At 44.2% G+C, this 26,090-nt stretch overlaps 1 protein-coding gene across 2 annotated transcripts in view; it reads right to left on the reverse strand.

Moving 5' to 3' along the window:
- Positions 1 to 26,090, reverse strand: part of ARNT2 (aryl hydrocarbon receptor nuclear translocator 2) — a 175,678-nt gene that overhangs the window by 128,415 nt on the left and 21,173 nt on the right. For both annotated transcript variants that reach the window (XM_084816437.1, XM_084816436.1), the window contains exon 2: positions 11,432 to 11,543. In XM_084816437.1, coding sequence (XP_084672563.1) covers positions 11,432 to 11,543 — 112 coding nt within the window. The remainder of the gene's footprint in view (positions 1 to 11,431; positions 11,544 to 26,090) is intronic.

Consider the following 26,090-nt stretch of genomic DNA (forward strand, 5'->3'; position numbering starts at 1 on the left):
TTTCCCAAAGGTATGCATCAATTGTGCGCATCTTTGAAATGTATGCATTCTTGTTGATTCTTGATTAAAGCTTATTTGTGCACATTTTTCAAAAGTATGCATTTTTTCATGCACATTTTCCAAATGTACGCATGCTGTCAAACACATTTTGGGGGGGTCTATGAATTACATTGCAAGTTCAGAAATGTATGGATGGCAGATTGTGTCCGAGTCCATGTTCCGTCCAGAAGCTGCGAACTGGGTAAATCCTGATCAAAAACGAACTGAAATGAATTTCTCATACATCCCTAATAATAAATAACTTCTGTCATAACTCCTGCCAGTCCTTGCCAGCATGACTAATGGTCAGGCATGCCAGAAACTGGAGACCAACGACATCTGGAGACAATGTTAGGAATTTTTTTTTGCAAAAGTGTATGCTTTTTTCTTTAGATTGTTTTCCCATATGCAAATTTATGTGGATTTGCTATTTTGGGCTGCATTAATAGAAGTATAGCTTCCAAATTACGTGAAGTACTAGTTCCCCTCTACTCAGCACTGGTTAGGCCTCATCTGGAGTACTGTGTCCAGTTCTGGGCACCACATTTTAAGAAGGATGCAGAGAGGGTTCAGAGGAGGGCAACAGGTTAGGGGACTGGAAACAAAGCCCTATGAAGAGAGACTGAAAGAACTGGGCATGTTTAGCCTTGGGAAGAGAAGACTGAGGGGAGATAGGATAGCGCTTTTCAAGTACTTGAAAGGTTGTCCCAGAGAGGAAGGCCAGGATCTCTTCTCGATCATCCCAGAGTGCAGGACACGGAATAATAGGCTCAAGTTACAGGAAGCCAGATTCCGGCTGAACATCAGGAAAAACTTCCTGACTGTTAGAGCAATATGACAATGGAACCAATTACCCAGGGAGGTAATGGGCTCTCCCACACTGGACTCACTGAAGATGAAGCTGGACAGCCACCTGTCAGGGATGCTTTGACTTACATTCCTGCATTGAGCAGGGGGTTGGACTCGGTGGTCTTATAGGCCCCTTCCAACCCTACTATTCTATGATGTAAAGTACCCTTCCTCCTCAACCCTGCCTTCTTTTGGAAAATAGTATCAGAAATCACCTTTGACTTTCTTTGGTTTCTTTGCCTCCAACCTCCCAGAGCTCCTATTCAAAAGGAAGCAGGAAGCAACTGCTGGTATGCTGGTCAAAGCAGCTCCTGCCTAGAAGTATTGGCTGTACCTAAAAACTGCTTCTTTTGTATACACTGTCCCAGTTCTCCCTGAATCCTGTCCAGTCTATTTGCCCTTAGCTTTCTTCAGGGTCTAGCCAAACAAATCCTGGTCTACTCAGTGCACCCCAATTACTGTCTGGTATCTTTTCATGGAAAAGAAGCAGAAAAATATTAAGAATCAAAGGGGGGGAGGTGTTGAAATCTTATATCCAAATGCCCTGGTTTGGGCACTTTTTTGGATTCTGAAGAATGAAAGAATATTCACAAGCATTTTCCCAGAATGCTTGGTGCTTTACAATTGCAGGGGAACACATGGGGAGAGCAGAATTCCAGACCCACCATTGCCACAGTGAGAATAGAATTAAAAAATACATATGCATCAGCCACAAGCCATTGCAACATCATACATAAAATGCAACAGAACAGATAAAATTGTCAGACTAAAAAATATAAAAATGATTTGCAGCAGCCACAAAATGCATCAGAAATAAAACACTAATAGGCAAACAGAATTGACAGACTAAAATTAGAATAAAATATAAAAGATTAGAGCTCGGGACATCATAGTAGACCTTATTTAAAGGCAGCCTCCAAACTTGTGTGTACTTTACTGTCACCCATTTATCTTGGTCCAAAAGGAGGAAGCATACATACAGATCAGACAAGTGCCCTAGGAGAGTAATTAGTGGGGCAATTAACTCTTTCCACAAATTTCTATAGAAGGTACAAAACAACAGTACATGAGAAAGTTTTTCAGTGCCATCAGCACCTGGACATGCATGATTTTCCGGTAGAATTCTCCTAAGGTGAGTCTCGAGAAATGCTGAGGGCAGTACATTCAACTATGCACTTGTATTTGGAAATTATTAGATCTTGCAAAGAGGATGAAGATATATTTGGAGGGCGAGAGTTCTAACATGGAAACTCCTAGGCACAAAGCTAGATTGAGTCTTGATCAATGTGTCTTAAAAGTATTTAATTTGGGCTGGATCACGCCCACGCTTTGTAATTCCAGCACCAATTATATCCCAAAGGGAACAGGGGAATAAGAGACTCTTCATCAAATCCTGCATTCTTTCAGAACCCTTTAATTCTTTGGTGTGTCTTGTATACTGGTGGAGAAACAGCGACCTCCAGTGGCCAGTTGGGCTAGGTATAAAAAAGAACCCAGTTCACGTGGAACTCCTGTGTTGATGTGTATCCCAAAGACTTTCCACCGATTCTGAAGTCAAATGGAGGCCGATTGCCCTCTCCTTCCAGGTCTTCAGCCATCGTTTTCATAGCATTTGAATCAGAAAAAAAATCTTTTGTTTTTTTCTGTCTGCCATCTTTCTAGACAAGTGTCCCTTCAATCTCTTCCCTACACCAATTAGGTGTCACTATATGCCATCCATGTGTCACAGATTAAGAAAAAAATCCAGTTCTATCTCCAAAAAACATGGTTACACCAACAACTGTATGCACTTAAAGACACGTGACGGGACAGTTCAGCGTAGAAGGAAAATGTTCTGCTCATGTTTTTTAAGACCAGCTCGAGATCATGGTTTTTCCCATGACCAAGCAAGTGTTCCTGAGAATGTGGAAGTGGAAACTCCTGTCCAGGTAGGCCCCTGGTTTTAAATCAGTTGCTTCATGTCCGCACTTTGGATCACTGGTACATTTTCAGCCCCCTGCTCCCATATGCTGCCAGGAGGAAGCAGTTGCTGGAATAAGTACTATGGTACTCACATTACCTCTGGAAAGGGACAGCCGTAATCTGCTCTCAGTTTGGAGCTCAAAGCAGGCAGGGCGGGTAGGCATCAGTGTGGCCAAGAAGACAGATGAGACAAGGGGTTGAATGAGACTCATGTTGAGACTTGCAACCCCACAACGCTCATTCTTTACACTTGAAGTAGAGAGAATGAAGTTGCAGTGGAAAGAATACTAACTGGTTAAGGGCGCAATTCTATCAGGATGGCTGTAGAGCTCCAGACTCGGAGGCTTGCAGCCATCCAATGCAGAGTGGGAGGAGCAGTGGAGATGGTCACCTCCGCACTCCTCCCGCTCTGCATTTTGGCTAGACAGGGTTTTATACCCATCTAGCTGGGGCTCTGCGGAGTGGGAGGGAAGGAGGCTGGGGAGGCCTGGGGATATGGTGTAAGCCAGCCTCCCCAGTTCCCTCCCCACCCACTGGCACCGCCCCCTTTCCCTCCTCTCCGAGACTGCTTTTGCAACTCAAAAAGGAAGCTGGCAAGGTTCTCTCCACACCACCTGCAAGAAGGAGGGGGTGAGGAGTATGGATTCCTGTCTCTGACCTCAGATCCAGGAATCCGAACTATCCTACCCCCCCACACACAACTTTGTCTAGGGGCCATAGGATTGCTCCCTAACTGACCCACCTGTTCATTAACTAGAATTTTATAAAAAGAGGTGGAAAAGATAATTGGCTGTACAGTCGTTTTCAAACTTTCTACGTTCTAGTGAATAGGTGAATTCTCCTTAGCAGGATTCAGAATTCGGCTTGGCAAACTGAGCTATTTTGCACGAATAATGATAATAATGGGGAAACTATTCTAATTCTGCACATCTACAAATAGGGAGAATTCCGTGCAAGTAGCTCTGGGACATGTAGTATTCAAGGCGCCTGGCGTCCACAATAAACTATGCTCTCCAAGGGTCCAGGGCTGCAGCCATTGCACTGTCCCTGGTGGTAGGGAGATGCAGCAGTTCAGATTAGGATCCAAACCAGAGACTTCTGGAGAGGAATGATACTTGGTGCAGAATACAGCAGCACATTACAGACTGGACAGATATGTATCCTGAACCACACCATAATGAATCTCAGCAATGTCATTGCCTTCCAGAGTCCGTTTTTATGTCTGCTTGTCTGTTGAGCAACTATTATCATAACCGAGGATTTGGGGAAAATAATCTAGGATGCATACTCAGACCCTGTATGTGTGTGTGCGTGCGAGGGGGGGAGGACAACTCCGGGGGAAACTGAGTCCCATCCTGGAGCATGCCAAACCTTCTCCAATGACTGCACGGTACTGGTAGTGGTAGACAAGCTGTTCTTTAGGGAAGCCTGTCCGCCATTACTGATCTTATTATTGAAGAACCCCTAAAAGTCTTCTAAAGAACCCTTGAGAAAGCACAAAGACCAACGGCATATTCTCAAAATTATTTCCAAACAGACGTGTTCACATCAGTGGGTTTTGTTCCACCGTGCTTCAAAGATCAGGTCATCAAATTTTAGGATTGTACTACACAGCATGGGAATCACATTTCCAGTCTCATCTGACCCCTATCAGGTCAGACCTATAGCCAGAGAGATTAAATTACACGCCATACAATAAATGACAGAAGCAGTCCCAAGAGGACAGCTGCTATCACTGCAGAGGAGAAGGTTCCTTTGTCTTACCAAGGGCAAAAAAATCACCCCTTTAAAATGGATATGTTAAAAACAAAGGAATAAATCTCACTGGGTAAAATCCAACAGAAGTCCTACTTAGCTTCTAGCTTTGCTGTTTTAAATCTGTATTTTAAATCTCTGCATTGCTGCTAGGTTTTATTCTGGTTTTATTCTGGTTGTATTGTTATATCATGGTTTTAATGTTTTTATATTTTATACTGTTTTACTGTGTGCTTTTCGGTTTTAATTTTTGTGAACTGCCCAGACAGCTTCAGCAATTGGGCGGTATAGAAATGAAATGAAATGAAATGGAATGAATAAATAAGAAAGAAAGAAAGAAAGAAAGAAAGAAAGAAAGAAAGAGTAGACCCACTGAAATGAATGAGACTTCAGCTGATCCAAAACAGGGCAGCGAGATTTTTTAGCAACGTGATCATATTATGCCAGTACTCTTCCAGCTGCATTGGCTGCCCATGTCCAGGCCTGATTGAAAGTGCTGGTATTAACATTCAAAGTCCTAAATGGCTTGGGGTCAGGTTATCTGAAGGATCGCCTCCTCCCATGTGTACCTGCCAGGACCCCAAGTGTCAGGGATGAGTCAAGTGCCTTGAGATATCTCACAGCTCCGATTCTGAATCAGAGTTGGAGCAGCAGCTAGATCAGACGCCGGGGGAGGCACCCTCCCCAGTGAGCCAGCCCGGGGAGGGACCCTCCCTAGTGAGGGTCCTCCCAAGACCTTGACAAACAGATGGCCCAGGCTGAGTCCCTGCCCCCTCCCTCCACCATCAGAATGCAAGTTTCCGAGGAGGAGGAAGCTAGCCTGGCTGGGAGGTTCATACCCCAAACTCCTGGCAACATTCTCTCCCTCTGGTTCATCTCCTCTGCTTAGAGATCATTGATTAGTTGTTTAGAGGCTGGGGGCAGTCTGACAGTTTCCTTGAATCTGCATTTGTAGAAAAGCTAATCTCTAGCAAAACAACTGTCGGATTAGCCTGAAGCTTTGTCTATTGTGGTGTTGATTGATTGCAAAGGGAAAGGACGATCCAATTCTGACACCAAGATTATCTTCAGGGGTTCCTCTTTGGCAGCTCCTGCCAACTGAAGTGAGGCGGGGGGCTGCCAGAAAGAGGGCCTTTTCTGCTGTGGCACCCCAGTTGTGGAATGACCTCCCTAGAGAGGTTCACCTGGCACCTATGTTGCACTCCTTTCGGTGCCAGATAAAGGCCTTTTTATTTTCCCAGCATTTTAGCACTCTAGTCTTTTAGCTCTGCTGTTTTAAATCTGTATTTTAAATCTCTGCATTGCTGCTAGGTTTTATTCTGATTGTACTTTTATATCATAGTTTTAAGCTTTCATATTTTATGTTGTTTTATGTTGTACTCTGTGGTTTTAATTGTTGCAAACCACTCAGAGAGCTTCAGCTATTAGGCAGAAATAAAATGAAAGAAGTTAGTCATGACTAACTTAAGCCCCATTCATTTCAGTGGGTCTACTCTAAGTAGGACTTACATTGGATTTTACCCATTTATTTCACACAGTAATTGCTTGTTGTGAAAGGTCAGAATAAAAAAAAAGATAATTATATTGATTGAGGTCTCAGTACAAAGTTGCTGAATGTCTTAAATACTGTAGCAAAATGCACACTAACACACAGTTCAAACACATTTAACACACACTAATGTCAAAACAAAAAAGAAAAGTAAGGCTTTTAGGCTGCAATCCTGTCCCTACTTACCTGGGCATAAGCGTCAGTGTAGTCAACAAGATTTAGTTCTGAGTAGACATGCATAGGATTTCACTGTTAAGACTTCACAGAAATTTAACACTAAAATGTTAAGGGCAAAAGGCATGTTTTATAAAGACCTGCTCTGTACCTTGTGAAGGAGTGAAAAATACTTAAGAATATATTTTCACTCGAGCAATATTTAAACTTTAAATATTTTAAGGATTTAAATTGTAAATGAAAGAGTTCCGTCTCTTAGCCAAGTAACAAATGGTAAAGCTTTGTTTAGGACTGTACCATCTCCAGACTGCAAATGGAGACTTGTGTATTGGGATGCTCCCCCACAGAGAGAAACCACAAACCAGAGAAAAGGCAAGGTAGACCCCTTTCTCCCCAAGATGCTAGCTGCTGTCTATGTGTGAAGCAGTCTCTCCAGACACCCTGAGAGGGTAACATGAAAACATGCAACCGCCCACTTGCAGTTTGAAGCAATACATTTGTAGTTATTTATGACTTCTTTTTTTTACCAAACCTTTCGACTTTAACAGCTCTCAGGGTGGCTTTCAGAACAAGAACCACACAAAACTTGGATCTATTCGTCTTTCTTCAACCCCTAACAGAGAAAGGAGGGGCCAAATGGGAATTGGTCCCAGGCAGGGCTGGCGGAGGGGACCTTGCTCCCTCTCCCTCGTATGCCGACGGAGGGGGCCTTGCTGATGTCTCTCCTTTTCATGAGGCCAAGTAGAACGGCTGCAGATGGATACTGTTCTTAGAGGGGAGGCAAGTTGTAAGTGGCCAGGCCAAGACAGGAAGCCCTGCCGTCTTGCCACAACCCCTCGGATCATTCTATCTGGGATTCCAACCTGGCTTCCTCTCGTCTCTTCCTTCTGTTCAACTTGATAAATGTAGCTTAGTATTTCAAGTAGAAAGGATCGGCCGAGCCTTCTCTCTGGCATGCTATTTTTCTGCGTGCACAGAAGCCACTTCTTCTCTCGCCCACCATGGGGGAGCCTGAAACCAAGGGTGCAGAATGTCTTTCAGCCCAACGGCCAAATGCCATTCCAGCGAAGCTCTTGGGGCTGCATTACACTAGGTGGATGGGTGGGGCCAAATACAAAAGGGGTGGGGCAAAAGACCCCCCCCAAATACCAGCATATATTAGCTGAAAGCTCTTACTACCCTTAAGGCCTTAACTAAGCCTTAGGAGAGGTATTTCAACCTTCTAGAATGGGGAAAAAACTGCACAAAAGCCAAGAAACCACCAACCAATTGGCATTCAGGGGAAAGGGGCACAGTCTGAAGGCTCATGAGGCAGCCACCTTGCTGAAGCTAAGCAGGTCTGGGTCTGGTCAGTGCTTGGAGGGGAGACCACCAGGGAACCACACGCAGCCACCTTGAGTTCCATGATGGAAGAAAGGTGGGATATAAACATAATAAATAAATAAATAAATAAATAGTTATCTGGGGAACCCTGGGGAGGGTGGACTGGGACCTCAAGAGGGCCAAATTTAGCCCCCAGATCTGAGGTTCTGCACCCCTGACTCTAACTCACTATCTGTAGCCTGATAAGACACAGGGCGCTTCCAGACAAGACTTTTATCATGCTATTGCCCTGCTTTATTAATGGAATGTTATGGGAGGGAGTGGTCCAGACATCTTTATAGGGGTGACTGTCCAACAAGCTTCACCAATCAGGTGAGGGGCACACAGGCAGGAAGATCGTACTTCTCACCTTTTGGTCTGGGAGATGAAGCCAGTCAAGTATTAATTAAAAGGACAATGTTTTGGCCATCACTGCCAGACTTCTCCCATAAAAGGTTTCCTGTTTTATGGGGGGAGGGGGTGTTTTGAAAGGGAAGGACATGTTTTATTTCAGGTTTTATTGACCATTTTAGTTCTTTCATATTTGTCCATTTCAAACCTGCTACTGCATGTTTAAATCTTTACACTTCTGCTGGTTTTACTTTGGTTTTATACTGTTTACATTTTTTTTCAAAAGAATATTGTTTTATTGTGCACTCGCTCTTGCGTGCGCGTGCTCTCTCTCTCTCTCTCTTTACTGTGCTGGATTGTGTGGTTTTAATTGTTGTGAACCGCCTAGAGAGCTTCAGCTATTGGGTGGTATAGAAATATAATAAATAATTAAGGGTGAAATCCTCTGCATGTTTACACAGAAAAAAAAAGCCCTACAACTCCCAGCATGGCTGGCTGGGGAATCCTGGGAGTTGTGGGACTTTTTTTTTTTTTCTGTCTAAACGTGCGCTCTAAATTAATTGATTATTATTTTAGTGTTTCTATTTTAGTGTTGATGTTGTCATTATGTTAAAAAAAATTGTTGGGAAATGGTATATACATTTGTGAAATGAATAAAACACAAATGTATGGGCCATATATGTCGGTATCCTGGTGAAAGACGCTTGCAGCTTTGGAGAAATAGACACTGAGGGGTAGCCTAGTGTCACAGCTCCCAAAGCCACTTACAGATCAATAAAAACAAGACAGTCCATGCCCTCAAGCTTATGACCTAACATAGACACAACACAAAAGGGAAACAGGAGTGGGGAGGAAAAAGGTACACAAGAAAACTCAGGCACCAGTTCTTAACATTGTACAGTTCTGAGCATGACCAGCTCTAAGAAATAGTCTGGTGACCCAACCTTCCTCAAAATGGTTGTAATGCAGCCACAAGTTGGTCTTAGAGAAAGGGGCCTCCTCGGGCCTATTTGGAAACTTCCGGCTTCTTGTCACTCCAGCCACTGCAGGTAGGGCTCAAGGCTGCTGGATCTTATTTATATATGTATTAGATGTATTAGTTGCCTGACAGCTAATAGCTGTCAGGGCGACATACAAATAAAAAGCACAGATGAAATCCAAAATCCACATAAAAACAGAAACAGCATCATAAAACAATCAATCAAAAGCAGCAATCAATTAAAAGCAGCAGAGGAGAAAACAAACTAGAAGAACTAAAAAAGAAAAGAAAGAAAAGATCAACAATAAAAGTACTTCCAACACAGAATATTGCAGCAGAAATATAGAAGATTAAATGGCCTGAAAGGACAAGAAGGACATTGCCTGGTGCTGAAAAGACAACAAAGCAAATGTCAGGTGGACCATTCTGGGCATACACCCACCCACCAAACAGATGATCTTGCCGCTCTTCCTCATAGGGAAGTAGGTTCCCACAGACTCTGTGAGAGGCAAGGAGGGATCGAGCCCAGAGGGTGCAACAGCGAGCAGAGAGAGCCGTTTCAGTGGAGACCTGCCTTATAATGGGTGTTATCCAATGTTAGTCTTACACAGAGTACACCCTTTGAAATGAAGGAGACTTAAGTTAGTCTCATTTCCCACTCATTCCAATGGGTCTACTCTATGTTGGACTAACACTGGATACGACCCATTGTTCACATATTATTTGGCTGCACACGAAGCCGGTCTGGTCTTGCAACATCAGGTCGATCCCATGTTCAGAGATGATGATGATGATTGGTTTATTAATATAAATTAGAATAAGAGCATCTGTAATATTAATATCAATTATGAACATATCAATAATTATTAACAAGTAATTTAAAAAATGAGAAGCACTGTAGTGACCAAAGTGCTACCCATATATTATCTTGTAAGGATCACAACAACCCGTAAGGTAGGTTGTTATTATTAGTCTCATATTGCACATCTGGCTGAGATCGTGTGGTGTGCCCAAGCGCACATATCAACTTCATGACTGGGGTGAGATTCAAAATGGGACCTTCTTGATCCGTACCTCAGGCTCTTCGCCACTATGCTTCACCAGCTTTCTTATACAGCTCCTTCACGCATGCCAAACAGAGATGGGAAATCCCCATAACTCCTCCCCATGGCAAGGAGAACACAGGAAGAGTAGAGAGATGTTCAAGAGGCAGAAACCTGTTCACTATGGGCTTAAGTCAATGGGTGCACAGGTTCAGCCTCGTAGTTCTTCTAACCTGGTACTGTCTGTTCAACTGCACCCGCTGCTTCCTATTGCACCCAGGACCAGCAGCTCTTCCAAGTCTGCTACCAGAGCTCCTTTAACTGGCCATGCCAGGGACTGATCCCAACACAAAAAATGCACTCAACAACTCGCGAGCTACCAGGGCCAGGTCTAGGTTTCAGAGGGGCCTTGGCAAACTGCCCTTTCTTGGGTCTCCTCCTGTGTGAGTGGGTCCCCCTACAGTATGGAACCACCATTTTGATTTTCAGTGATGTTCCTGAGGTAGAATCACTCCAGGCCAGGGGTGTTGAACCTCTTTCAGTCCAAGGGCCAAATTCCTTTTCCTGGGGTAAAAAGTCTTGGGGGCTGCATTTTAGTGGTGGGTGGGGCTGAAAGCAGGAGCTAAAATTACCAGGATATTTTAGCTTAAAGCTCTTAGTGCCAGTAAATAAGCCTCAGAAGAGGAATTTCAACCTTTTAGAATGGGGGCAAATCTGCACAAAAGACTGAAAACCAAAGGATGGTGATCAGGGGAGAAGGGGCATGACCTAGGAAACACCGGAGGGCTGGATTTGGCCCCAGGCCTGAGGTTCTCTACTCCTGTTCCAGGGTATTGTGGGAAATTTAATTGGTGGCCCTGGGAGACACTGTTTTAAATGTAAATTTCTCACAGTGCCTCAGAGCGAGACTACATCAGGGGCATCGTGGCTTCCCAGTCTAGAAATCCACCGCACATTGGACTAGAACACTGGTTAAAAGCAGACCCATGGCACATCAGAGGTGGGCCCCCACCAGGGGGTTGGAACTTCAGCAACTGCCCAAGTATGCCACATGCTGATCGTGTGAGCTATGGTCTTCCCACTTTGTGAGAACTGCCTGTGACAGCTCCGGAGGTAGTGGAGGCTGGTGGCTCCAATGTCAGTGGGGAGATGAATCCGCTTCGGGTTTCAGTCAGAACTCTAAAGGAGCACCTTGGATAGCTCCTTTAGAGCTCTGACTGGTTCTGACTGAAACCAAGAGTGGATTCACACACACACACACACACCCAACATCAGAGCCACCAGCCTCCACTCTCTGGAGGGTACCCGTAACTTTATGTGAAGAAAAGAAACTCTGAACATTACTTTGAACAATGGAAATCCGCTTACCCCGAGCGTCTCTTTCCTCCTCTGGCAGGCATGGGCCCTGCCATTCTCACTTGACCTGTTGCCATTGGCGCCACAGGCAACGTCACTGACCCAGGTATGTCCGATGCCATCTCTGCAACAGAGACCAAAAACAAAGAACAGGCTTTACATAATGGGTTTATGGGATATGTGTGCAAAACTCCCCAGCCAGCTGCTGACAAGGGAAAATGCCTATCATTTTTCAGTGATGAATTACCCATTTTAAGGGCAAGGAGAGATATGGTCCGGTAGTTCATGGCTGAAATGCTCCTTGCCATTTAACCCAGTGATGTCAGAACTGAGACCAAGAGCTGGAAGACTGTAACTTTGACTTCTGTCAGGTCTCCCCCTACTGTGCCTGGAGAAAACTCCTTAAAGAAAACCTACTAAGGACAACCTATGGTGCACCTAATCACAATGCAATGATGGGTATTTTATGTAGCATCATTGCTACTGATCATTACTTTGAGGAAAACTGCCTGGTACATTAGGTTTTATTAGGGGAAGTTGTTGTCAGCCAAAAATGTAATAGGGCAGAAAGATGGAATCAATGCATTTTAAGAAGAAATCCAGGAGAGCAGGACTTCTATTTATGCTCAGAGATGCAGTCTAGCTGAAACCGAAGCCTCTGTTAGGTCATCTCTTTGTAATGTATTCCGTGAGCACAACTTGGAACCAGTGATGTGGGGTCAAAGATTTTCCACAACAATATTATTATGCAGAAAATTGTCCGCTTTTAGAAATGCATTATTTCATAAATTAAATCATAACATGATGAATAAAAACAATTCAAGTCAAATTGGGCAACTGGAATTAATTAATTCCAGTTAATTCTAAACCAGTTAATTCTAAAAACAAATGAGTAAGTAACCATTTTTTCAAATGACTACTCTAGAAAGCACATATATTTTTGTGCATAGCTCTTTAGGCAGGCTAAAATTAATCCATGAACACTTTTCAATGCCTTTATTTTGTTTTCAAAATCCAAAGTGTAAGGGAAGTGCATGTTACTGAGTTGCCATGTTTTAAAATATTTACAATTATTCTAATAAAAGTCATTTCTAAAGATAACACAAAGTAAATTACTTGATAAGGAAAGGCACTCTGTATATGCTCACTGTCTCAATAACACAGAAAATCTATGACTCAACAAACAGTACTGAAAGAGTCCAGAGCTGAAACGAGGAGCTCACATGCAAAATAAAGCCTTGGAAATAACTCCAAAACAGTTACAAGCCCACAAAAAGATTTCAGAAGCCAAGTTGCCCACATACATTTACAAGTCATTTGTGGCCTTGAATGGCCTTGAAGAGCAAGAACCAACTCTCTTCCCATTTGTGTTCTGGCATGGTTTCCGAGAAGAGATTCTTACTCGCCATGGGTGACCAAGCAGCAATTAGCCATGATGGCTACATGGCAATATGCCACAGAATGCTGGTTACTGGGGTGCAGCAATGAGAGAGGGGAAATTATTTGCCTTTGGGCTTCCCAGGGCAATGGAACCAGGTTGCTGGATTAGATAGATGTTTGGTCTGATCCAGCATAGCTCTTCTTATATTCTTATGGGTAGCCATTTATAAACCTAAATTAAGCCCTGGATACCTGATTATCAACCCAGTCCTATGCATCCTTACTTGGAAGTACCCCACTGAGTTCAATGGACCTCCCATATGTATATAGGATTGCAACAGATGAGTAAGTCTAAGGCACATTTAAAAAAAAAAAGCTTTGTGTTTCTGCATTCTCTGAGTCACCAACTCCTTCCACACAAGCCTCCATTTTCATGAATGCCATGAAGAAATGCAAATATTTCTAAAAATGAATCCCATATATATATATTTAAAAGCAGATTTTAAAACTATTGGGGTTTGAGTAATGTAAGATATGGGTCTCCTGCCCTCAGCAATACCAAGTTAGTGAAAGAGTTTTACAATCAAATAGAAGATTTTTTAAAGGGGTGGGGAGGAGAGAGAGAATACTATGCCACCTTAAAATTTGGCAGCAAAAACCTCAATAAAATGAAAGCCTCACAAAAAATCTACTGGAAAAGATAATTCTAAAATTAGCCCACTTCCTTTTACATAGTAATTATTACTGTAAAATAAAAATGAACACCGCAATAGAACAATAAATGAAATTCCCTAAGGTACAGATATATTTGTGCATACACCTTATAACAAACAGACAGGTTATAGAAAATACACACACACACACACACACACACACACACACAAACCCCCCTTAGAACCAGACTTGGCAACGATATCCAATAGATCAGACACAATGTCTCCCACCTTTGCAGAAGGTCCCACAAAGATGTCTTTTTCTCCTTGGGACCCAACCCTCTTTCAAAAGGAAGTCGTACAAACATCAAAAACCTCTGGGAAAAATATAGCTGCATTGGTATTCTGCTCAGAAAGTGTCATCACGGATCTGTTTACCTTAACTGCGGACCAGGATTCAGCTGGTGACAAATGCCTTGCATACTGATCAATTTATTTGCAGGGGAAATTGCCACCATTTTCGATGTTAACCACTTGAGTTCTGGCAGTGGGGGAAAAAAAAAATCAGGGGAGGGAGTCTTTCAGTGTGGGACGCCCAAAACTCTGGGACTGACAAATCCACTGTAAGGTGTCCAGGTCTCCTACTTGACAGAGGACAGTCCTCTATTTTGGAGAGCTGGCAGGGGACAGTCCTCTATTTGAAGGTGTCCTCCATTTGCTGGACTGTGCAGTCCAAGTCAGATTTAAAGATAAAGAAGTCTCCTGTAAGGATAACGAGTGTTTGAGGTTGCCTGCCCACAGGTAGTAGCTGGACAGCGGACTAAGCAAGCACATGGGTCACTTGGCCACAGTATTCCCTACTGTGGTGAGATGGACTGTATTTCTATTTACACAGTAGTCATTATTTCTAAATGTGCACCTATACATATACATTTGCATATGCAAACAGTATGCAAATTGGTGTCCTCTTTTGTGCTCTTTTTTTGGTGATGCAATTCCTCTTTTTTGGCAATGCGTAAGTGGCCAGGGGCAAGCGCGCCTAGACCCCTGGCAAGCAGGACAGCTGGCAACACACAGCTACCTTCCCCAGAGGTCTCATTTCCACAGCAGTTTTCAAACAGGTAGCAATGAGCCTGGCCAAAACTCTAACAAGAATAATGGTCCTTCTGATAAGAAAGCAACTCCCCCCTTCCCTAGCTATCTGAGGAGGTTTGTGTTCTCTTGTGGGAAGTGAGGTTTGCTGGGGATGATGTGGGAGAGACCCAGGCCCATTCGGCGTTGTGTGTAGTAATATCCCTGGACCAGTTGCCACAAATATGGGGGCAAGGCATGGGGGGAGGTACAAGCCAGTACTTGGGGCTGGTTGTTAGAATGTTCTGAATAAAATGTTAGCAGCATTTTCACTTACTGTGCATGCCTGGCCAGTGCACACCCCACAGATGTGCACTAAGGGACCAGGACACTGGGCTCAGCCCCAGTGCCTATTTCATAGGCTGCTGTGCGGCAGACTACAGGGTGCATGTCAGTGCTTGCTGTATAGCAGAACCTCAGCCTTGGGGGCAGGGGGGTAAGGACGGCCCAGGGAGGGAAATATGGCCTCTGGCGGGGGGTTTGGAAATCCGGCCCTCTGGAGTTTCCCTAAAGTTCATGCCCTTTCCCCTGGCCGCTCCCCATTTCCCCTAACCACTGATTGTTTTGTGGTTTCCTGTCGTTTGTGCAGTTTTCCCCCATTCTAAAAGGTTAAAATGCCTCTCTGAAGGCTTAGTTGCCGGCAGGAAGAGCTTGAAGACAAAATAGGCTGGTGTTTTTGTTTTCTGGCCCCACCCCTTTTGCATGCAGCCCCGCCCACCACTTGAATATGGCCCCCAAAAGCATCTCCAACCTGAAATTCTGCCCTTGGGCTGAAAGAGGTTCTGCCCCCCAGGTTTAGTGGCATTTATCTCTCCCCCACCCCACCCCACCCCAAATCCTAGAATGCATTTGTCATAACAAATATCCAGTTAACAATTTGGGATGCAATTTTCAAGCACATTTAATGAAAGCACATTTTTGTTTTGTTTTTTAAAAAAGGAAAAAGAGTATTGAGACACTAATGAATATTTTAGGAAGAACTCTAGCTATTTCAGCCCTGCTGGGTCAGCGAGGCGGATGTATTTTGCCCAGCTCCAGAATAAATGAATCAGCCTTTTATCTGCTTCTAAGGCCCTTTTCATCAACATAAACAAGCTGAATCAAACTTCTAAAGTGGCGCCTGTGACAGAAAATATACAGTGATGTAAGATGCCTTACCTAACCTCTTTTTACAATTTGCTGACCAAGGTATTTTAGTTGACAAAACAAACACTGAGTTTCCCTGCCCCGGAGGAAGCAGATCATGTGCCTGTTACTTTGCACATGCACTGGTTCCTTCCATTTAAATGAATCGGAGGCCACAAAGGGCCTGCACATGCCCACCACCAGAATCCTCATTCCAGGAGAAAACAGAGTAACTGGGGCTGTCTTTATTGAACAGCAGCAAAAATCTCATCAACAGATACAACGGTAAGCCTACTCAAGAATCTGAACAGCATTCTTTCTTATTAGGATCAGCTAGAACAGTGGTGTTGAACCTCTTTCAGCCCGAGGGCCAAATTCCATTTTGGATAAGTTCTTGGGGGCCGCATTCCAGTGGTGGGTATGGCCAAAGGCAAAAGGGGAGGGGCCAAATACCAGCATATTTTAGTGTAAAGCCCTTAGTGCCAGTAACTAAGCCTTAGGAGAGGCATGTCAACCTTTTAGAATGGGGGGGAGGGGGAGACTGCATTGGAAAGGGGGTGGGGCAAGGGGAAGGGGGCATGGCCATCTAAGAAATCCTGATGGGCTGGACTGGGACACCAGGAAGGCCAAACTAGGCCCCCAAGCCAGGCCTGAAATACTTAGGCTGACCATATGTACCGTTTTAAACGGGACAGTACCGTTTTTTTCATATTTCCCGACCATCCCGTCATTTTAATATAAATGTCAATTTTGTCCTGTTTTTAATTTTTTGTAAAAAACTGAACGCGTTTATGATAAGGCTCTATGCTAATCAATGCGTGCAGTAAAACTACTAGTGTGACGAAAGAGGAAGTTCCATTTACTTTATCCAGTTAGGGCCAGGCTTCCTGAGCTAGCGGTGATCAGACGCCGCCCCCTGGCTTGTCTGCAGTGGCAGGGAATTCAAGAGGCGGCCGCTAAGCCCCATTCAGCGTGTGGGAGCCAGGAGGGTGACTCTTACTGTTATTTCTACCATCATTCCACCCATAGAGATTCTTTCTCTGATAAAACTTTTGTTATCGTCTTACTTTTTCATGAATATGGAATATTACATAACCCCGTCCTGTTTTTGTCATCCCAATATCCCGTTTTTGTCTCAAGGAAATATGGTCAGCCTAGAAATACTGCAACTCTGAACTAAAAAGTCAAGCTGTAGCAAGCAACCTTTCTCATTCACCAGAAGTCTCCTTCAGGCTGGCTGCTAAGCAAAATATCAACATCACAAAGAAAGGTGGGGGAAGGTGGAGACAAAAAAAGAAATCTCACTGGGTGCGATGAAAAATCTGCAGTTTAAGAATAAGTGGAGAAGATTCATTCATTCAAAACATTTCTGTCCCACATTTTGAGCACACGGCCCCTAAGGCAGTTTGGAACTCAAAACTGAAAGCAGTATTTATTTGTTACATTTCAATACAGCCAAACAGGCGAAGATCTCTAGGCAGTTCGCAACAATTAAAACCATAAAATATCTACATAAGATAACCAAGACAACAGCAAGATTATCATATCATATCAATACGCACACACACCATTAGACACACAATTAGACAAGAGCACAGAAAAAGTCAGAGCAAAGCAAAGCTTAAGACAAGCATAAATTCCATAAATATAAAGATTCTGCTAACAGCCTGAGCAGAACCAAAAACAAAACACAAAACAGCTTTTATCTGGCACCTAACAGCAAAGGAACCTAACAGCAAAGGAAGCAGGAGCCTGGTGGGCAGATACAGCAAAGGAAAGCCAGAAATGGGGCACCAGCACCACAATGGATGACACCCACCTTAGTTATGAAGATGGGCCACCCAGAGCAAGGCATCTACTGAACAATCGAGAAGGTTTGTGTAGGTGCAGGTCGTCCTTTGGCTATTATGGATCCAGACAGAGGCCAAAATCGGCACTTTGAATTGCACCCCAGCAAAAAAAGCGGCCTTTTAAGCCTGGTAAGATTTGATACGTTTGAACTATTCCAATTATCAGCCTTGCACTTAATGACTTTAATTAGGTCATTAATTAAGTCCATAGAACACCTCCTCTATTTCATCTTAAGACCGCTACAAAGTGCAGATCCGGGGCACAATGAGGCCCAGCAACATCATTTTTCTCTCCCATCCGTCCATGGTAGAATCCAACTGAAATCTTACTTAGAACAGACCCACTGAAATGAATGGGACTTAAGTTAGTTGTGACTAACTTAAGCCCCATTCATTTCAAAGGGTCTGCTCTAAGTAAGACTTTAGTTGGATTCTACCCTTAACATCCAGCCTAAAGAAGAGTTTTGCTGAACCTGGAATTGTGTGCACTACTTTGTGGCATTTTAGTTGATCCTTATAGAGTTTGGGGGGTACCCTGGAGATCATCTACTCCAACCCCTGCTCAATGTAGGAGGCAACTACAGCATCGCTGATGGATGGCCATCCAGCCTCTGCTTAAATGTCTCCAGGGAAGGAGAACCCACCACCTCCCGAGGCAGTCTGTTCTTACCGACGGGAACGTTCTCCTCATGTTTAGCTGAAATCTGCTTCCTTGCCATTTTAATCATTATGAAGATATAATGTTAGTATTGCTACTTGGATATTTTTTCTCCTTTCTAATCAAGGGCCCAACGCAGTTGTCTGCATATTTTGTCAACTACAAGAAGAAACGAAGGCATGGACTCCATTTTCCTCCTTAAGCTGAAATTGAATCTTTCCTGTGTGGATAACACATGCAATGAAAATAATTTTAGAGGAGAAGAAAAACTGGCATGATCCTCCTGGCTGCACAGAGGGGATGCTTGTGCTCTTTGCAAGAGTAGCCCACAGTGCATTCCAGGAGCCTGGAGCAGTGCAGCTTGCCAAGTAAACCAGACACAAGAGGATCTCATTTTTGTGAGCGTTGCTTTGTGCCTGACACGGCAAAAACCCACCTGGCTGAGGACCAATGATGGCAGGAGTGGGGGGAGGGGGCAGAGACAAAAAGCCTCAACAGAAGCCTATGGGGGAATCCCTTCCACATAGCACTGTGCATACATAGGGCCCCGCTCAAGCACAACTGGATGGATCACAGAATCATAGAATCACAGGGTTGGAAGGGGCCTACAAGAACATCGAGTCCAACCCCCTGCTCAGAGCAGGAAGCCTGATTTCCAGGCGGTCCTCCCATCCAAGTACTAACCAGGGCTGACCCTGCTTAGCTTCTGAGATCAGACAAGAACAGGCACATCCAGCCCTTTGCTGGTATCCTCTATATTTAGATACACAAGGCTGCATAACTCAAATCACTCTGGGAGATACTTTATAACTTTGCAAACTCAAGAGGGCTATGTTGCCACGTTCACACCGCCTGAAAACCTTTTTCACTGTGTTTTCTTTTTAACCCACTCAGTGAACCCCTTTTGATCTCTATACCTCGTACCATGCTCTTTCTCTTGCTTTGCATCATCGTATCTCTACACCCCTCAATTCTGTTTCCCCTACACAGAACTCTCCAGCCCCATTTCTCAATTACCCACCTTTTCCCTCTCTGACCGCCCCCCCAGCACTCTGCTCTTGTTGCACTATAAAAGGTGTGCTATAAAAGGACTACACCAGGAGTCAAGCCAAACTGAGCTCTATTATGGAAAGAGAAAGAGAGCTGAGGAAGAGAGTAAAGAGGCCAAGCACTGAACAGTGAGCTTCTAGTTCTTCTGCCATTCTATAATATTCACGAGCTGTGATTTTTCCATACAGTTGGGATCCTTTTTAAATTTAATTTCATATTGGACTGCCCCAACATAACCCCCCCCAAAAAACTTCCAGGGACAATAGTAACCACTGATGGGTTGGCTGGGGGGTGGGGGTGGGGAGTATGCCTGTACTGCCCTCCTCCCATGAGGGTGAAAGGAATGTACGACTCCCCTGACCCCAAATTTTAATTTGGGATGGCTTTTGTGCAAAACATGCAAGGTTTGGCCAACATTAAGATTACAACTTTGCAGAGGTTCAATACTCCAGTACTGTTTCTTGCACCACTAAGGGAACCCATCCATCTTTGCTCATTCTCAGTCTTCAGGTTTGCCTTTGATGCCCATCAGTAAAAGGGGACAATAAAAGAGAGAACACCACTTTTCAGAAGGTTAACACAATCTTTTATTACACTTTAGAACCTTCCTTCTCCTTGTTGCTCAAAGAAAAAACCTTCAGAATATGACTTTGGGGAAAGTTTTATAGCTGTCCAGTAAATACAGCACACGGCCAACTAATGAAAGACATTTATTATGACACTCCAATGCCGTTTTAGTCTTTATTATTCACCTAGGAAATTTGTCATAAAGGAAATAATAATAGGACTGATACCCAATTAAAGAACTCTTGTCAGTTCAATAATAAGAGTTTAATTATTGATTAATAATTCAATTAATTAATAATTAATTATTGATTACTAACCAATTGGTCAATTAAATCTGTATAGCTTGGTATATGAGAAAAGGTCCTAGTTCTGAAGAAAACACACCATACTTTCTTAAGTCTTAATGTGCGTATAGGTTGCAGAAAGATGCCACTTTAAGAAAGGTGTTGCTGCTGTGAGTGGGGAGAGGGGATGCCTCTTCCAAGATGGCTCTTCTACCCCCTGAGAGGGGATGCCTCTTCCAAGATGGCTCTTGGAAGTTTTTATATGTATTTCTATTGCAAAAATGTAACTTTTATTTTTAAAAAAGGTCCTCTGAATTATAAATTAACTCAGTGTTGCAGCCCTAGTTAGGAATGTTAAGAAGTTAAAAGCTTTCTAATGCTCCTAATATTGGGAGAATTGTTTTGCATTCTACAGAAAGCAGGAGTGCAAACCATCACCCTGATCCAGCAATATTTCCCCCCCAAAAGGGGTGCAAGATCACAGAGAGGAATCGGTTCATACTGCATGCTGAAGGGGAAGGGATAATGTTGCTCCTCCAATACATTATTGCAGCCTTCCCAAACCTGGTGCCCTCCAGATGTGTTGGGACTACAACCCCCATAATTCCCAGCCAGCATGGCCACTGGCCATGGAAGTTATAGTCTCAACACATCTGGAGGGCACCAGGTTTGGGAAGGCTTCAATGCCATCCCTGGTTGACTGTATAAACTGTGGCAGTCTTTTTCTTATTATGCACTTCAGCCTTCGCGAAGTGTGCTGTTGGAGTAAGCAGGCGAGGTATGCCATAAGGAGCCATTTGTCTACATCTTAGCTTGTGTGCTATTAAGGGGACAATGCCAACGGGCTGGACTGGGTAGCTGGGCTGCCAGTTGCCAAAACCTCATGGAAAGTCTTCTTGATTATTCAAACCAATTATCCAAATAATTAGGAGGAAACAGAAGGGTTTTACTATCTTTCTCGTGCAAGATGATCACTTTTCCCCAAATATTTTCAAAAATCAAGTTCAAAAATACCTCCCCTTCTAATAGAAGAGCAGTAGTGTTGGGTCAAGGATTTCACATCAAATTGACTTTTGACAGAACAGAAGTGCATACCTGAGAATTTTTGCAAAACTCTGCGATTACTGGAACATCGAAGCAGGGCATTCCTGTCACAACCAATTCTCATTAAAATGTCAAACCTAATCATTTCTGTAACAATATTATGTTACTGGGTTTTGGTTTTAAATTATGATCCAACACAGCCGTCCCCAGCCGGATGCCCTCCAGATCTTTTGGACTTCAACTCCCATTAGCCCCAGTCACCATGGCCAATGCTGGGAGTTGCAGTCCCAAACATCTGGAGGGTGTCAAGTTGGAGAAATCTGATCCAACTTGTGGGAACAAATATCATGTGAAACTACCTTATATCAAGTCAGATCACTGGTCCATGTAGTGCAGTACTGTCTGCTCCAGGGCCAGCCCAACCATTAGGCAGAGTGAGGCAACTGCCTCCGGAAGCAGATGCTGCAGGGCAGTAGTACCCTCCCATCTGCTCCTCCTGAGCCCCCCATCCATTCCCAACTCTTTGGAGGGCAGAGCTGTGCATGCCACATGGCCTGTTTTGAAGCCCCTAAACTAGCATGCTGCATCAAGTGTGGCAGAGGATACTATCCTGGTAACAACTAGTTCAGTTGGACTCTGTACATGGAATGGAGAGGGGGCACCATCTTGCCTTTTGCCTCAGGCAGCAAACTGTCTTGGTCCAGCCCTGGACTGCACTAACTAACTGGCAGTAGCTTTCTGGGGTCTCATGCACAGGTCTTCCACTATACCTCCCACATGATCTGGAACTGGAAATGACAGGGATTGAACCTGAGACCTTCAACACACAAAGCATGTGCTCTGAGCTCCCCCCTCGACCCCATCTCTTCTCTGCTCCGATTTTCTGGAAGGGATCCCAGTTTACAAAGCGATTCTTTTTCCAAAGGCATATAGAGAGGATGCCTTAAGCGTCTGAATGTAAATAAAGTGTTACAGGCAAGCTAAACACTTATCAATAAATCAACAAAAGAGGTTTCTCCCCCCCCCTTGCCCCCGCACGCACACACACACCATTTCTGTTCGCAGAATGCAAAAATGCAGCAACCCAGCTTTTTCAGATGCAAAGCAAGAGCAAAGTAAAACAATCACACAGATTGTCAGATTTGGCAATTACGGTCTTCTAACTACTACTACTCAGCAAAAGAATCCAGGATAATGACATACCAGAGAACTCACCGTTGTCAAGTAAGCGTTTACAAAAAGGAGTTGCATGCAGAAACACTGAGCTCTAGCCCCAAGGAGAGAAAGAGGGGGAGGGATTCAACAGAAGCCAGAGAGCATAGCCCTGCTCCACCCCCACCCACCCCAATTTGTTTTAAAACCTTCTGCAGTTTACGATGGTACTACTGAACCTTTCCTCCATCCCTGACCTTACGGCCCACTGTTACAACTGCCCAAATCCCCTTGGAAACTAAGCCTAAATATACGCAACTGAACATATTCTTCCCCATGCCTCTATCATCACCCATGCCCTTCCTTGCTCAAATGCTAGCCTGTAAGATGATCAAGATAGGGAGCCATCTTTGGCTGTCATAAAACAGGGGTGGGCAACTTGTGGCACTCTGGCAGTTTCGGCCTACAACTTTCATCAGCCCCTGCCAGCATAGCCAATGGTGAAGGATGATGGGAATTGTAAGCCCAAACATCTGGAGAGCCACAAGTGACCCACCTTCGCAGTAAAAGACAGGCAGGCCACTTGCGGTCCTAGGCCTGTTTTCCTACAGCCCTCTGTACACGATCAGTTCAGATCTTTGGTAAGAGCAATTTGTCCCTTCCTTGACAGCCCGCTACATGGGAAGGAAGAGGGAAGGAAAGAAAAGGGGGTGGTAGAAAAAGAAAAGGGGTGAACTTTTCTACCACTGGTTTCAGCCTTGTTCACCACTATATGTGGCCCCCCGACAGTGTACCCACAAGGGAATGAGGACAGAAAAAGGGTTGATCATCCCTGCTGTAAAGCAACTAGCATTTTGAGGATGTTATATAAATAATAATAATTTAAATTCAGAAATAACTGGTATGAAGCCTGACCACAGGAGCCAGTTCACAATATGCGCCCTTCATGCGTTACAGAACCATAGCCACAGGGTGGTACCTGCAAGGTCTGCCCCCTGCCCCCTTCTGGAGATCTCATACCCTTTATGAAACGTTGAGCTTTCATATCATCGTTGTCATCGTCTGTATGTTTACCTATATTTCTACAAGGAAATGGTACAGGCAGTATTTTACCCCATTAATCCCTAAGAAATAGGTCTACTCCTGACTTCTGGCTCAATGAACATCAATGCACCAGGATGACTGACAGGCACTTGGCACTCACTTTCAAATTTTACAAAAACTAAACATAATTTAATACAACCAACATGCGGGCAATGCGATTTGCATGATACCACATTCCAAAACAAATGCCCACCAGCAGCACATCCAGTTTATACATTTATAAATTTAAAAATGTAAACTATATATATACACACACACACACACACACACGCACACACAGATTTTAAAATGTGAAACATTTTGGTATACAAGTAGCTTATAGGTGGTATTGCAGCATACTCTTATTTGTGACTGAATCATAGAATCATAGGGTTGGAAGGGGCCTATAAGACCATCGAGTCCAACCCCAGACAGGTGGGTACTGCTGCCCCGCAGCATCTGCCACCGGAGACAGATGCCTCACTCTGCCTAATGGTTGGGCTGGCCCTGGAGCAGACAATACTGCGCTACATGGACCAGTGGTCTGACTTGATATAAGGCAGCTTTAATTATATTTGTTCCCACAAGTTGGATCAGATTTCTCCAACTTGATGCCCTCCAGATGTTTTGGAAGCTGGTGTTTTATACCAAAATGTTTCACTTTTAAAATCTGTTTATATATCTGTATCTACAGATACAATCTATAAATTTATAAACTGGATATGCTACTGGTGGTCCTTTGTTTTGTTCTGGAGTGATTTTATACAATTGAACAGCTTTGAACATATTTGGCTACCTGTACTGAAGTTCTGGCTATCTTGCATTGAATCCCACCCCTATTAACCCAAACAGCAGCCTTCCTCAAGTAGGCCCTCCAGCTGTTTGAGATAACTCCCATTATTTCCGGGCCATTGACCATGCTGGCTGGGACTCTCGAGGGTTGTGGTCCAAAACATCTGGAGCGGCCCAGGTTGAGGAAGGCCGCCCCACTGCCATTATTTTGGGATGAGGAGACCTAAGGATATATTTTCGCAGCTGCAGGACTGCATGGCTGTGATTCGTGAGGGAGCAAAGTTTGCCTGTGTGTCAAGAGGCAACCTACTCACTCTCTTCTGTGCTTTACTGTCACATGAACTATGTCTACAGAGTAGAAAAGCAAAGTGTTTTTGAGAGTTGGAGTGAGGTATTTCTAGTCAGCAGCATTTTGAAAGGTCAACTCTCTCTGGGAATCAGTGAACGTTCTCACATTAGCATCGCCAATAATGGTTCTGGACTCCTAAATGAGATTTCTGATTGAGCAGGAAGCTCATGTCTGTTGGTTTTATTGCATCAAGGCCCATAAAACGTGCTTTTCTCAATACACACAACAAAATGTGACTGAGAGGACAGAAAGGGGACCACATCAGTCTGCAGGAGGTTGGTGGAAGTTTTTACTGCACATTTTAAGACCTCCTGAACCATTTTCTGGTGGGCTAAACTGGCATGTAGAGATGGGTCATGAGTAGGGACGGAGGAGAAATTTGTACAATTTGCCTTTTTATACGAACCTATCTAATTTTGCACCTTTGAACCAAAATTCAGTTAACCTTTGAAAATCGTGTTTCTCTGAATTTTGCAAGGGAGCTCTCCAATCAAAAACTGCATACAAAAATATGCATATTAGGGGAAATCATGTACAAAAATTAATGTAAGAAAATTGCTTGCAAGAAATATATTAGTCAAAACTTCTTAGGAAAAATGAGAAACCGAGAGAAACCAACATTGCCAGATTTGTCTGTCCCTAGCCATAAATGCTGTCATGTGGAAGGGACCATTGCTCAGTAGCAGAGCACATGTTTTGTATGCAGGAGATCCCAGGCTCAATCCCAAACACCTCCAGTTAAAAGGATCAGGTAGCAGTAGGTGGGAATGACCTCTGTCTGAGATTCTAGAGATATGCTGACGGTCGTAACAGAGCAGGGGTTGGCAGAAGGTAGATCTGGATCTATTAGTACAACTCGAGTGACTTGCATGTGATCAGCCAAAGTCTCCAATTCCCAACCATTTTAACAGGTCAAAATGAGACTGTTAGATATCCTGACTTGTTGTAGATGCAGACTGGTATTTGCATGTCATCACCCCAGTATATGGCTCATAGGGCTCAGTACATAAATGACTCTGCCCCCGAGTCACCATTTTGCAGCTGGCTCCAACTAGGGATGGCGGAGAATTTCTAAGAATTTCTCCACGAATCTCGGTGAGGCCGAATGCCAACGCATTCGGGCCCCCGAAATTGGCAGTGAAATTCTCCTCCACCCCCCCACCCCGGGATGGGGCTTACCTCCTGCGAATGTCCCTCTCGGCGGCGGGTCCCGGCAGCGGTTCGGCGGCGGCGGGGTTAGCAGCCGGTCTTCCAACCGGCTGCCACCACCGCCGCCATTACAAAATAAAGTAAAAAAAAAAACCCATGATGGCTAGATTTGCAAAGTCAGCCGTGATAGGCTACGTTAATCGTCACGTAGGCTATCACGGGTTTTGTTTTGTTTTTTCACTTTTTGTTTCGCGGCCGGGGAGACGGGGCGCTTCTCCCCGGCCTGAATTTCAGCCAGGCGAGGCGGGGCGCCTCCCCCCCGGCCTGAATTTCGGCCGGGCGAGGCGGGACGCCTTCCCCCCCTTGCCTGAACTTCAGGGGGAGAAGCGAAACGCCTCCCCCCC

The sequence above is a fragment of the Heloderma suspectum genome, chromosome 11 (genome assembly GCF_057233095.1).
Source record: "Heloderma suspectum isolate Gila_16-S chromosome 11, 16-S_ref, whole genome shotgun sequence".
Lineage (NCBI taxonomy): Eukaryota > Metazoa > Chordata > Lepidosauria > Squamata > Helodermatidae > Heloderma > Heloderma suspectum.